General features: G+C 27.6%; 1 protein-coding gene across 1 annotated transcript in view; it reads right to left on the bottom strand.

The window, feature by feature from the left end:
• Positions 1-10,250, bottom strand: part of LOC111613760 (glutamate receptor ionotropic, NMDA 3A-like) — a 129,625-nt gene extending 119,375 nt beyond the window's left edge. The window contains exon 1 of the mRNA XM_023355108.1: positions 9,754-10,250. Within this exon, the coding sequence (XP_023210876.1) occupies positions 9,754-10,134 (381 nt within the window). The 5' untranslated portion in view covers positions 10,135-10,250. The remainder of the gene's footprint in view (positions 1-9,753) is intronic.
• Between the last annotated feature and the right edge of the window lie 4,391 nt (positions 10,251-14,641).

Here is a 14,641-nt window from a genome sequence, read left to right as displayed (position 1 = left end):
AAAGATTTAGAATGCTTCACAAGCATCAATCAATGCAAAAGTTGCAAAGATCAAGATACGATCAAGAGTAATTTATTACTGAAAACAGAGATAAATCTAGGTCAAACGATAAAATAACTTATTGAGAAACAGTAAATTTATCATTATTTTATCCATTTTTTAACTTAAGTTTAAGATTTAATTTAATAATTCATTATTATATTCAAGAAAAGTTGAGATTCTTTCATAAAAATTATGTAAAGGATGCCACAGAAACGTTCTTCTTACCTAATTTAAATTAAAAAAAATTAAATTAAGTAGATCCATCAACAAAAATAAAAATTAATAACTTATTTCTCTTCAAAATTACAAAAAAAATAATATAGTTCATTAAAAATTTTCAAAATTTAAGTTATTAATTTTCTACAGAAAAAATAAGTTAAAAATAAATAAATCTTAATATTTAAGGGTTTTGCTTTAATTTTATATTTTGTACTTCTGTTATTTTTGGATAAAAAAGTTTTTGGTGAAGAAGTAAGAAAGAAAATTCACTTCCCTGAGGAATAAGAACGTAATTTAGATGTTTGTACAAAGTAAAAATATAGTTTTGAACAAGTTATTATATAACTTCTAATGATGATAATATTATATTTGATGTATTTTAATGATGTTTACGCGTGTCTATAAACTTATAAGTATAGATTTCTATACACCATTGATTAATTGAATGGTAAACTAACACGATGTTCGAACGAGATGAAGTAGAAATAAGAAAATGCAAGAATGAGAGGAAACAGGTTTGAGAAGATACAGAAATGAGGAAAAAGGAAGCAGGAATGAGAGAAGATGGGGTGAGAGGATGCACGAATGAAAGGATGATGGAGTGAGAGGATGCAGAATGAGAAGATACAGAAGTGAGGAGAAGCACGAACGAGAGGATGGAGGAGTAAAATGCAGGAATGAGAGGTAGCAGGAATAAAAATATGGGAATTAGTGGATACAAAAGTGAGAAGATGCAGGAATGAGAAAATGTGGAAATGGGAGAATGCTGGGATTATATCCTTATATTACAAATATTTCAGTAAAACAGGAACATTAACATCGAATTTCATCATATTCAACAGAAAAGCAACAAACAATTTTATTTAAATATTATATAAGTGAATATTTTTGTTCTTATATTTATTACATAAGAACTTGTTTTAAATGATTCTACTACTTATAACGTTACTATTTTTTTATTTTTAAAACTTAATTTTATGCTATATTAACTGTCCTTTAAAATCTGCTTATTTTTTGATTATTCACGAGAGAGATTGATTTAATCGAAATGATGCTTTCACATGCAGGACGAATTAAAAAAATATATAATTATGTTAAGAAATCTAAATTAACTAAAAGTGTTCTTAGAAATATGAGGATTTATATCATAAGTAAAATAGCGTGCATATAATATTTTAAAGAAAATTAATTAGATAGGTAAGAGCTCTTTTTTTAATTATCTTCTTTTAATCATCTTTACTTTATTACCTTTTTTATATAAAGAAGGCTTTTAAAAAAAGAGAAAATTTTTATTTGGGGCCTTTATAAGCCATTATGAGTATAGTGGGCTTTTAAATATACACATAAAGTAGGCATTTATGTGTATATTTAAAAGGCTCATCTTCAGAAGTTCTTTTCTTGAAACCAATTTAATATACGATTTTATCGATAAGATTCAGCTTCAACAATCAATTATTTTAACGAAAATATAATTTAAATAATTAAAAATGTATTAAATAAAGATATAAAAAGAAATTCTTAACAAATCAGAAAATATATCATCGAAGTATCTTAAACATTCGAATTAGCACAATTAGATGATTAAATTATGGAAAATTATCAAATTAATTAATTAAAATCTATGGAAAACTTATTTATCATCACATAATTTTGCCTTATGCCGACGAGATAATAAAATAAAGATGAAATATAAACGATTTTTTGCATATAGAAACCTTTCATTCTCCCTGATATACGATGACCTTGCAGTTGTTAAATTCCCCACCCAAACACTCACTTCACATGATAAATACTAAAATAATGTTTTCCTTATTCATCTTTGTCACGTGTTGTTTATATTAAGAGGGACGCAGAGCCTCTGGAACGTTTCGTTTCATTAATATTCACACGCTCTTTTGTACGTTATTAACTTAAGCAATATACCTTTAACTCGATTATACGAGATGATAAATGAAAGTTAAAGGACCAAAGTCTTCGAAAAATAAAATAAAATAAATATTTCTGACAAGAAAATAGGATAAAGAAAGGAAATAAGGTTGTAAGGCGGATCTTTCGAGCCGAATTTAATCATTATTTTTTTGCTAATTCTCCTTCTTAGATATCGCAAATGATGTTAAGGAAGATAAACACGTGACTAAAATTCGAAGGCATCTACACACGTGACTAGCAAACCTATTGTAAAGTTTTTGTTAGACACTAAACTTGGCAAAATTCCACTCGAAATTCCAGTTCTTTAAATTATTTCTTTTTAAAAAGTTTTACTCGTAAACGTTTTATATTTCAGGAATTCTCCTTCACTCTCCCCATTTACTAAATTATGAGGCTCTAAGCTAAGCTATAGATTAGCTTAGAATCTCACAGTTTGTTCAGCTTATGTAGAAATCGGCCTTCGTGCCTTCAACTACAGTTTTTTGCATCATGGAGAGTATCTTGAAAAGGATGCTGAGTGAATTAAGTAAATCTTGAAGCCTGATTTTCGTAGAGATATTTCTAGGTTAGAGTGTAGGAAACCGACCTAAACGCTTTGAGGAAGCACGATTTATCTATTTTCTTCTTAATTCCTAGACGTTCTTCAAAGCGTGATGTCAAATTTTTGGATAAGATGAATGATAAAGTATAGACCGTTCAAGAAAGGACTTTTACAACTTCGAAAGCGTATATAATATTAATCAGAAGGCTTGTACAATCGGCTGAGGTCTTAATTTATAGCAAAATGTAATAAGTTTGTTTCACATAGTGAGGAATTGAGGAAAGATTGAGGAAATGAGACAACATCGACTTTAGTGATGAATCGACAGTTCGTCTCAGTGGTAAAGCGAATGGAACCTTCTTTTTGCACGAGGAAACCACAATTTTCTTATTTTCCATTTAAATAGCGATGAAACAGAAGGACACATACACTTTCAACAAGACAACGCTCCCTCACTTTCCTGGATTTCCTCAATAAATACTACGCAAATCTGTGTATTGGCCACTTCTTTCCACGGATTTAACACCTCTATATTTGTTTCTACTGTGGTTTAATTAAAGATATAGGGCCTCGTGTTTATCCACCCTTGCCTCCAGCTCGTGACTCGAACCACCGTTGCAGTTACCGAAGTGATAACAGTGATGCTGCTTCGTGTTTGCCAAGAAATTGAATTCAGGAGGGATGTCCGTCGTATCACCAAAGGTATTTACATTGAATCAAAATGGCTGTTGAAGGTAAAAGTTGATGTCTTTTGCTATAAATTAAGGCCTTAACTCATTATGTGGGCCTTCTGATTAGAATTCTACAAGCTTTTAAAGTTGAAAAGTCCTTCCTTGAAGCACGCTGTGGATGCATTCACTACGCTTCATTAAAATAGTAGACAGATTTTTCTACAGATTTTTATAAAATTTTATATTTTTAGTGTTATAAAATATTAAATGTCGATATAAAATTTTTTAAAATCTACACGATATTTGAAATATTTAATAATATTTGATGAATTATGCAAGGTTATATTCGACGTTTTATATTATTTAATATATTAAAAACGGAATAAAATAAGTAATTTATTATAATAAAATATAGATTTTTAAATATATAAAATATAAAAACATTCATTTAATTATTCTATTTTTCTTAATAAATCGATAATTTATCCTTGTTTTAACTTATAACAGTCGATATCTTGCTGTGTACCAAGTGCCAAAGTTTTGAAGTAAAGGGTCCGGGTTCGATTCCCAGTTTGTTAATGTAATTTAAGTTCTGAATTTTTAACAAATTTCTGGGTACAGTGTTCCGATATTGGCATAAATTAGATTATATTTTGGGCTGGTAATTATTCTAAATAGTGCAGCTAAATTGTTATTGTTATCAGTTGAATTCTAATCCCTTTAGATGGAAAATTCTGATAAAATTCTATAAAATAAACATAAAATTAATAGTTAGAAGCATATAGATATAATTATGATCATTATTTTAGTAATATATAAGCTGTTTGCGTAGTGATGTTGGGATGATGAGAATGTCCCAGCATCACTTGGGGTGGACAAGGAAATAACTAATTAACTACAAAATTTCAAGTTTTAAATGATGTTTTAACTCATATTTCAGCTATTTTTAATAAATTATGAAGCTTAGATATTTGATATTAATATAAATTGACTAAATTTTGGAGTGATGAGCTTAATCAATAATAATGAACTCTTCATATTTCTATCATAAAATCATTGCATACAGTATTTTGAATAAAAAAATTCTTAAAATATATATAATAAATATAAAATTGATTAATTTGGTCATTTAAATATAATTGTGATATTGATAATTTTTCTAGTATTATAGACAATTTAGAATTGATGCTGGAACAAAAAATATCGATCCCAACATCCCAGCATCACTTAGGATTACATAAAAGCGCAATAAATATTCTGTTATACTCTACATTTTTTAATGATATTGTAAACCAGATTTAAAAATATAATAATCTGAATATATAATTGCCAAACTTATCATTCTTAGAGGCATTTTTCTGTATGAAAAACTCCCTGTTCTAGTCTTTTCCTTCTAACTATACGCTTCTATTAAAGTATTTAAATCTCATTTTAATAGATAAAAATTTCCAATCGATTTATTTAATCTTCAAAAGAAACATTATCTTAAATATACAGACAATAAAAATAAAATTAAAGCTTTCTTTTAAAGATTTTTATCAAATCAGTTCGACTCTATAATTACAGCCCCTGTAAATGTATCTTCACTGCAAACTCATTACATAGATCCGCATGGCTATCTTACAACAGATAATAGGGATGATGATAAAAATAAATATTTTCTTGGAAAAATCGAATTAATATTTTAATTTTCTTTTCTTATTTCTTTCAGCTACAAGGGATTTTATTTTCTTAATTATAAAAATTCAGTAATTACTTTTATTTTTTAACGTGTAAAATTTTTTTATATCAAAAGTAAATCTTTATTACTTTTGTTTATTTTTATTTTAATTCTCTGTGATTAAAATTAGAAAAAAATCATTGTAGAAAGTATCTAAAAACACGAATTTTTACAATTATTTAGTTTCTATGCATTTCTTAATGCTAATTGATAAAATAAAGAGCTGTCACATCGTTAGTTAATCTGATTTTATTTGATTTTTAACGAGAATATCAGTAAATTTTATATAAATGTTTAATTATAATCCTTCCTAAAAAATTATTACACTTAATAACCCATTTAATCAGTTTTTGGTGACTTTTCATAATTTTTTTTGGCTAAGTCTCTGCTAAAATCCAACGTATTTTGCCAACTTTTCAGCTAATTTTTTTTAAAAAACTGTTTCATTTCTTTACTTAAATCCTTCTAATTTGAAAAAATCCAATTTTTAAGGATTAAAAATACACTTTTGTAACATTTATTTATAAATTTTTAAATTAAAGTTTGCAGCCTTATACATATTAATTTTTATAGAATAATTTAAGATCTAAGAATGCTTAATTTTATATAAAGTTTATAATATTTAAAGTAAATTTTATAAAATAATATAAGATAAGATAATGTTATAAGATAATCTTATAAACTACTTCAAGACTTTTATTCAAACATAAAGAAGCTATGGATCGATCATAACCATATATTGAAACACAATATGCATCATTTATCAAGCACAACTTTTTCTAACATTTCCTTCGACACTATGAAGCAATTTTTTAAAGTATTTTTTTTATAAAATATAAGCTTAAAAATAAATCTTTATCTTGTATAAATTCCATTAAAATTATACAAAAAATATTATTAATTTATAAAATTTAATGTGGTAAAAAGTAAACAGAATTTATTTGCTTAAACAGTTTCAGGATAGTGAAATTTACCACTAAATTGTTCTACATCTCTGGAATATCATCCTTGTTAATTATAGTTTTAAGTTTCTATAAGTTAAGTTTCATAAAGCGAATTTTCTTTACAAAACTTATCTTAATGCTATAGAACTCATCCTCACTTTGACCTGAATGACAAGGTAAAAAATGAAAAATTAATTGATCTAGAATATTATTTTTATTAATTATAGTGTTATGTTTCTATAGAGTAACTTTAATAAAAGGAATTTTCCCTATAAAACTTATAAAAGATCATCATCATCTTGAAGTGAATGACAAGGTCAAAATTAATTGATCTCCGTTTTTTTTAAGAATATCATCCTTATTATTTATAGTTTGTCTATAAAGTAGCTTTAATAAAGGGCATTTTCCCTAGTAAACATATCCCTATCCCAAGCAACTCATTCCTATCCTAAAAAAACTTATCCCTCTCCTAATGACAAGATCAAAAAATGCAAAACTAATTGATCTCCATCTTCCATAGAATATTATCCTTATTAATTACAGTGTTAAATCTCTATAAATTAACTTTAATAAAGGGAATTTTCCTTAGAAGACTCATATTGATGCTAGAGAACTCGTCTTCATCTTATCCCGAATGACAAGGTAAAAAACTAATTTAACAAAATATATAGAAGCCTTTAAGAAATGTTATTACATTTTTACTCCGTGTTTACTCCTAACATTTAATTTAACAAGATGTGTGGGGGATTAAACTGGCAGGATGAGACACCATCGGATGTTGGATGCAGGGAGACATAAATGGATTTCTATTCGTTTTTTTTAATTAATCTTATTAATTTTTGTAATTTATTTATTAATTAACACGTCGAGAACAATAAGAATTTCCTCATTTTTCTTTATTTCAAATTAAATTTTTGGTTCCTCTTTCAACCGCAAACCTGAGAGAATGTAACCAGTCCAAAGAATGTGATCAATAGTAATAAATCTCTTGTGTACGACTCGTGCCTTGTGATGAAAACGACTTTTCTAAACAAAATGTAAATTAAACAAGTGACACTTTCTGCATTTTTAATCAACATCCCGCTTAAGGGCATCATTTTCAATTTATCTTTATCGTCATTTCTCTTATTTTTTGGATGATGAAGCGTGATTTTATGGCCCACTTTTGAGGGGAATTCGATGCTTTATATTATATTTTTGTAATTAAATATGCTGTTTTGTGCTTCGTAAGTAATATTTTTAATAAAACCGAGTTTTTAGAATGTGATAATAAACTTAAATTGCTATTTTTTTTGGTGTTTATGGGGTCTAGTCTCTTGGTTTTCTTACAATTTCTCTTCAAATAAATGATGATATTAGACCACTATAGCTTAAAATAAGCTAAATTTGGAGTTATATTTCATTAAAATATGATGCATTTAAGCTATTTATATTTTATTTGTATCCAGAAGAAAGAAAACTTAACTCATTTGTCTTTCTCTATAATGAAGCATACAATAATAACCATTGCATTCACATAAAGTGGCTGTTTGTTTACACATTTTCTTTAATTTTAACAGTTTTAAACATAATTTAAATGCTTAAAAACTGTATAGAAATCTCTAATTATAAATCAGGATGTCGATTTAATGCATTATACATAATTTACTTTTATACAAATCATGATTATTGCTTCATCTTTAATGTCGTGAGAGTATTTTATACAGTATTTTAATAGATATTTAAGCATTTATTTGCCATTTAACAGTTTAAAATTAATCAAAATTTGTAATTAAATAGAAATTTCGGTGTTAAAACATGAATAATTTAAATTAAATTAAATATTGTTACGTATATTGCAATTTTGTATTATATCTTTCATAATTTAATTAAAATTTCTGCTTTATTCGATTAAAATAAAGCATAAAATTTAAATAAAAATAATAAAATTATACAAATATAAATATATATTTTATAAAGGAGCGTTATAAGGAGCTTCTGAGACGATAGAAGCTGGGATGCAGCAGGATAATGAAGAGTTGAAGACTTAACTATTTATAGAAACGTGACATTATATGAGGAATAAAAAAGTGGATATGATGTCTCCTTTATCCTATTTTTATATAATTACAACCCTTGATCTGTTAATTAAATTTCGAGTATTAAACCTTCTAACTTCAATTAAGACAGGAACAATGGAGATAATTGGCAAAAAATCATGTTTTAAGCAAAAATTAAGTGTTAAAAACCATTTAAAATGCAAAAATTCGTAAATTTTTATTCTTATATTTTAATTAAAAAGAAAAGATTTGTACGTTTAAGAGCTAAAATACGTTTGCAAATCTCTGCAAAACTAGCGAGTTGTGTAAAGTTATTTAATTATAAATATATTACAGGAATTTAAAAAAATAATTAATTATTTACTGCAATATATCACGAAAATTAATAATAAATAAATACAATATTATCCGAGGGATTTATAAATTAATAATGGATTTTTATATATTTAAACTTCTTTATGTATATGTAAATAATTAATGATGAATTACAGTTATTCGTTAATAATTGCAGATAACGTTATATTATGCTGTTAATTCGGTTAAAATAAGGTCATTAAAGGTTAAAATACATTAAGGAGAAAATCTTAAAGCAAAATTAAGGCACAAAAATAAGTTTATCATTAAAATAAACCCTAAAATCAACGAGTTCTGTAAGCATTTTAACATAGGATGGCACCAGAAAAGTTGTTATAAATCGAATTTATTTGCATAAATTAAAGAAAAATATTGCTCCTAAGATTATCACAATTTAATTTTATGCATAAAAGTTATAGTTATACGTTTATAATTATAGATACGTATGCATTAACCGAGTTAACAGGGCGAGTGAGGTCATTAAAGGTTAATATAAACATTAAAAATGGTGGGTTGAAGCAAAATAAAGTGAAAAGGGTGTGCAAAAATAAGGTTAATATTAAAATAAACCCTAAGATTAGAGCATTGTATAGACATTTTTAATATAAATTGCTAATATATACGAGTTCTGTGGGCACTTTTATATATGGTGGCACCAGAAATGTTGCTATAAATCGAGATTATTTGTATAAATTAACAAAAGATTTACCTTATAAATTTATTTTAATTTAAAGTATAAAAAATTATATTAATTCGTTTATAATTATAGATAACATCAAGTTAACTCAGCTAAAGCTCATGATGAGTGAGGTCATTAAGGGGTTACTATAAACTAAATAAACTGTCTTTAAATATAATTAAGTGCGAAAAAATTAAAATAAACGAAATTTTTAATTAAATTTTTAATGTTATAAAAAAGATGTTTTTATATAAATTATTATAATTTAATTTTAAAATAATTAAATAAATAAATAAATGCAAATAAAACAAGAGCGAATGAAATCCACATATAATGCATATAAAAAAAATAATATATATATAATCGATTTAAATTGCTAAATATACGAAACAAATAAACTTGATCATGTAAACAGCGCAGCTATCGATTACTGTTTAAACTTGATAATTACTGTTTTATTTATAAAGTTACACGCCTGAATAATTATCATATACAGAAGGGAACAAGGCTGAAGACACTCCACCATTGTCGAGTTCCGTTCAGGAATTAAATATAAAATTTAAAAATTAAGAAAGAAAAAAATGGAGGATAAAGTAGACCACGTGTTCAACTCACCTGAGCAGCATCATCGGTATAACTTCCGGTCATACCTAGCACAGGTATCTTAACGTAACCCGATATCAATGAAGCGAAATAAGCATCCGTTCTTTTTAAAAATGATAAAACAAGATGAGGATTACGTTGCTGTATCTCGTGACAGAGATAATTTATTATATCACTGCTATTATTAGTAATAACGATCATAGAAGCAACGAATTGCACATCTTTATTCTCTTCTAATTTTAGTGCATTTTCCAATAATTCCTGCCTTTCTGATAGTTCTTGAGGTACCAATACAACAATATGAAGAGATACATTCAACGCCTTCGGTAGTAAACACAATAACAGTAGGAAATACGTAAGCATAACTCCCGTTTTCAAATTTCTAATCCGCATTTACAGTTCACAAACTTCCACCTTCTCAGATAACGGCTTAGTAACTTAAATAAACAGTTAAATAAATAGGAGGCCATTTTCTTACACGGTGTTACTTTACGATGATATCTACACCGTGTGAGCCAACCAGCTCCTACTGAGTGGTATACTCCAAGAGAAACGGGTTAGTTTCTCACTCCTACCCTCGTACGGGCATGCGCTAAAACCGTCATCGATTTTAACCCCGATGACGAACTGATGACGTAAAAGCTCGCGAACGGTTAAATCCAGGTCTCTTATACGAACGGCGCTTTCCCTCTCCTTTCCTAATATTTATATAAATATTTATCCTTTAAATTATTTGCTGAACGGATTCGAACAGCGGAGGATAACTAACGCATCCTTCATCTTCTTCTTCCTCCTCCTCCTCCTCCATATGTTTCCTTTAAGGGATTGCTTGCTCTCTTAACTTAGTTAATTTACCATTTAAATGCGCTTATTTTTAATTTAAAGTTTCTTAAAATTAATTAAAATATCTGTCCCCATCTTCTGAAAAATCCCCAAAGAATAAACAAGGCTTAAAATCTTAATTATCGAAATTAATTAAAATGGCCGATATAGATTAATGACATCATTAATCTTTATGAAACGAAGGTCACGAGGTTAACTGATTATCTCATTAACGCTAACACCAAATGTTAACTACAAAAATATGAAAATTTCCATATAATACACTTTATTACGGTGTAATTAGTCTTTATAAGATAATGTGTAACTTAAATGAATAATCTAATCACTCTACAGAGACTAAGAATTTAATCTAAAAATGTTTAATAATTCTCTTATGCAACTCACAACACTTAAAATAGCAATAGGAACAATTATTTTGGCACTCTGGATAACCTTACATCAATAGGGAATAGCTGGCTTATGTAATTATAGCTTCAAGAAAAGGACAGAAGGAGAGAATTTCACTTAAAAATACTTTAAATTCTCTTATGCAATCCGCATCCCTTAAAATAGCACGTACAGCTATAAGAAGAAATCTGTCTGAATAGACTAGTTAACCTTACATCAATAAGGAATAGCTGGCATATGTAGTTATAGCTTCAAGAACAGATAGAACAGAAAAAAAATTAACTTAAAATACTTAAAAATTCTCGTATGCAATCCGCATCCCTTAAAACGGCTGTGTCTAAATGGAAAAAACCCCTAGACACTAGTACTTAGTCACGGGTTAGCGCCATAACAAGCTGACCACGTGGAGTTTTTCAGGTTTTCTTCAAGTGTATGGGCCAGTTTGCCGTACAAACTTCTTCCTTGGCAGATCGCCCATGTGTTGCGTTGCCTTATCCAATTAAATCAAACCAACCCTTAAAATAGCGCGCGCAACTACAGGAACGTCCATTTCGACTCTCTGAATGACCTTACATCAATAGGGAGTAGCTGGCATATGCAGATATAGCTTCGAGAATAGGGCCGAAGAACAACTGAAACTTTGAAAAATTCGGAAAACTAGTCATAAATAAACAATACCCATTTCAAATGTTAATTAAGTTGCATAGAGCGGTACGTAATAAAGAGCAGAGAGAGAGAGAGAGAAGGGGTGAGAGAGAAAGAGAAAATTATTAATTAAAGCAATCTGCCTTTCTGGAATTAACTGCGGAAGTAAAGATCATGTAACGGTGACTCTGTGTTTATTTTCATTAATTTGTCATACTTCTCATTAAGTGATGTGCTACAGAACTGCAACGTTTGGCGAATTAATAAGTTTTTAACTCGAATTTTATATATAATTTATTAATAGATCAAATATAAAAAACACGTTCTGACGTCACGTAAATAATTTATACGCCATTTTTTTATTTTTTATTTCGTATTTAAGTCCCGCTTTTTTTAATTATTTTATGCTCTTGAATTATGAGAATTGATAGGCGATAATTCCCAATTTATCTTTATTTTAAATGTCTTTCTTAAATTTTTTAATTTGTTTTTTCAGTTAATAAAATAAATAAAATGCCTATAAAATAAACAGGTCGTCCAGAAAAAAATATCATGTTCAAACAAACAACATTTTATTTATTTTTTAATTTTTAAAGATTAAAATAAATAAATAATTATATTATATTTTGATGTAATTTATATTTTATTTTTTTAAATAGAAAAAAAATATATCGAAAATGACAATTTGATTAGTGGAGAATAGTTATTTGCATTATTTCTCAATAACGACATCTGTCGGATGTAAAAATTAAGTCGATGACGAAATATTGGACTTTTGAAACAAAACGTTCTAATTGGCTAATGAAATTAACCAATTAACTAAGTTTAAATAAGCGCCCTCTCTTGGATATTCAGAATTTATTTTAAAAAATTTATTATTATTGTTATTTTTTTAATTTCTAGAAAATTTCGTTTTTTCATTTTTAAAAATTAATGATATTATTAACAAATGATAAAAAATGGTAATTTAAAATTAATGTTTTAGATATATTACATATTACTTCAAGAATAATAAAATAAAATTAAATGAGAAGAGGCATTCTTTTCATCATTCTTATCATTTTTTTTTGTTTTATCCTCTTTCTTATAATCCTCCTTTTTCTTCTTTTAAATTTGTTTTTTAATTCTTCTTCTTCTTCATTTTGGTTTTGTCCTTCCTTTTATCCTTCTTCTTATCATCCTTCTTTTTAACTTGCTTTTTCTTCATTTAATTTGTTTCTTATTTAATTTGATTTTGTCCTTCATATTCTCTTCTTATCCTTGTCTTTATCCTCTTTTTATCATCCTTCTTCATTTTACTTTAAAAATTTTTCTTTTTAATCACTTTGTTTTTATTCTTCTTATCTTTCATTTATGTTGTTTTTTTATTCCTCATCTTATCATTCATTCTTCTTATTACTTTTCTTTCCTTTATTTTCTTCTTCGTCCATATTTACAGCAAGGTTACGACGGAGCATTTCACTCGTTGCTCCTCTTTACACCAAAACAAATTACGCTACATCAAACTAGAAGTTCAAGGACTAGAAGATTTGCATAAGATTTATTTTGAAGCAAGAAGCTCTAAATAATAATAATAATTTAAATTCTTAAAAAGTATTAAATTACTTTCAAGAAAACAAAATGGCCGACGAAATTTTACTCACAAACGTTCTTTAAAATAGATATATTTTTTTAATAAACAGAATCGCAGAAACGTTTCATTTGTAGAGTTAATTAATGTACAACGGAAAAATGGAAGCGAGAAAATTAAATTTTTCATATAAACTTTCTTGGCTTGATATTAAATTATTATTTGTTTCTTAAAATTCATATTTTTAAGGGTATTTTAAGATATTCCTTCTTGAAAATTCAACTCCGACGATATATCGCTCTGGCATGCTGAATATAAAAAATAAAATTTACTTTTTTCAAATATATTTCTTACGCCGTATTGCAGTTTCGGATGTTAATGTCATCCAGACAGACTTACCGATTCTCAACCATAAACGTAACAAATATTTATTTACTTTTCACGTTTAGGCCGTTGATAAAAGAGGTTATTGAATAAAATAACGTACTGTTCATAATTTTGAAAATGTAATAGCTAATATAAAGGGTGGCCAAAAAGCCACTTAACCAACGTAAAGGATAAATTACTGTCTCCACCGAATACCTCATTACTTACTGGGTTTTTTTTTTTCAAAACTTGCTGAGTCGATTGAAATCAAACACGGTTAACCGAGTTTCGGGCCACCCTTTATTCGAATTTTATCGAATTTTTATGAGTACATTGAATAGAATTTTTAAAAAAATTGAAGTAAACAGAATGTATTTCAAAAGTCAGTTAACCTTGTTTAACAGCAAGGCAATTTCTACAAAAAAAAAAAAAAATAATTGACGAATCTCTGGAAAAATAACTTTGTTAACCGTCTTTTGGACCAATCTAGGTCCATTTTTTTAAAAATTTAAACATAATTATCTTATCAAGACACATTTTATTTTATTTTTTATTGGAAACGAATTAAATATTAATAAACATCAGAAAAACAAGGTAAAATATACGGGAAAGGAGGAAAATCGATAAACGTTTATATCATTACAAATGGGACATAAAAATAAAGTATTTGATGTACAAATAATATCGTCAATTGATGTACTGTACATAGAAGACACGGGGTATTAATGGCAAACGTTGTAGCTGATGGAGCATTATAATAAATGTATATCATGTATTCTCCTGTAATATTGTCTTAAAAAAAATAGAAAACAGATACGGCAAACTCTCGCTAATCCGGCAACTATGACAAGGATTACCGGAGCGCGACTGGCCCGATGTCTTCCTAAACATTACTGGCTATTGGCCCGGTGTCTTCCTAATGAATGACTTTCGGAGGATATGCCGGATAAACGAGAGAAATTCTCTGTAAATAAATATATTTCCTGAGTGATGTTGGATTTACTCTCCATCGAATTCACGATGATGTCATCGTCGGTTCGACCGGGCCTACAATTGGAGGTGGGCCGACACATCCGGAAATTTTTACGG

This window comes from Centruroides sculpturatus, unplaced genomic scaffold (genome assembly GCF_000671375.1).
Source record: "Centruroides sculpturatus isolate CEXI.00-Female unplaced genomic scaffold, Cexi_2.0 scaffold2, whole genome shotgun sequence".
Classification (NCBI taxonomy): domain Eukaryota; kingdom Metazoa; phylum Arthropoda; class Arachnida; order Scorpiones; family Buthidae; genus Centruroides; species Centruroides sculpturatus.
This window is presented reverse-complemented; position numbering and strand designations above follow the sequence as displayed.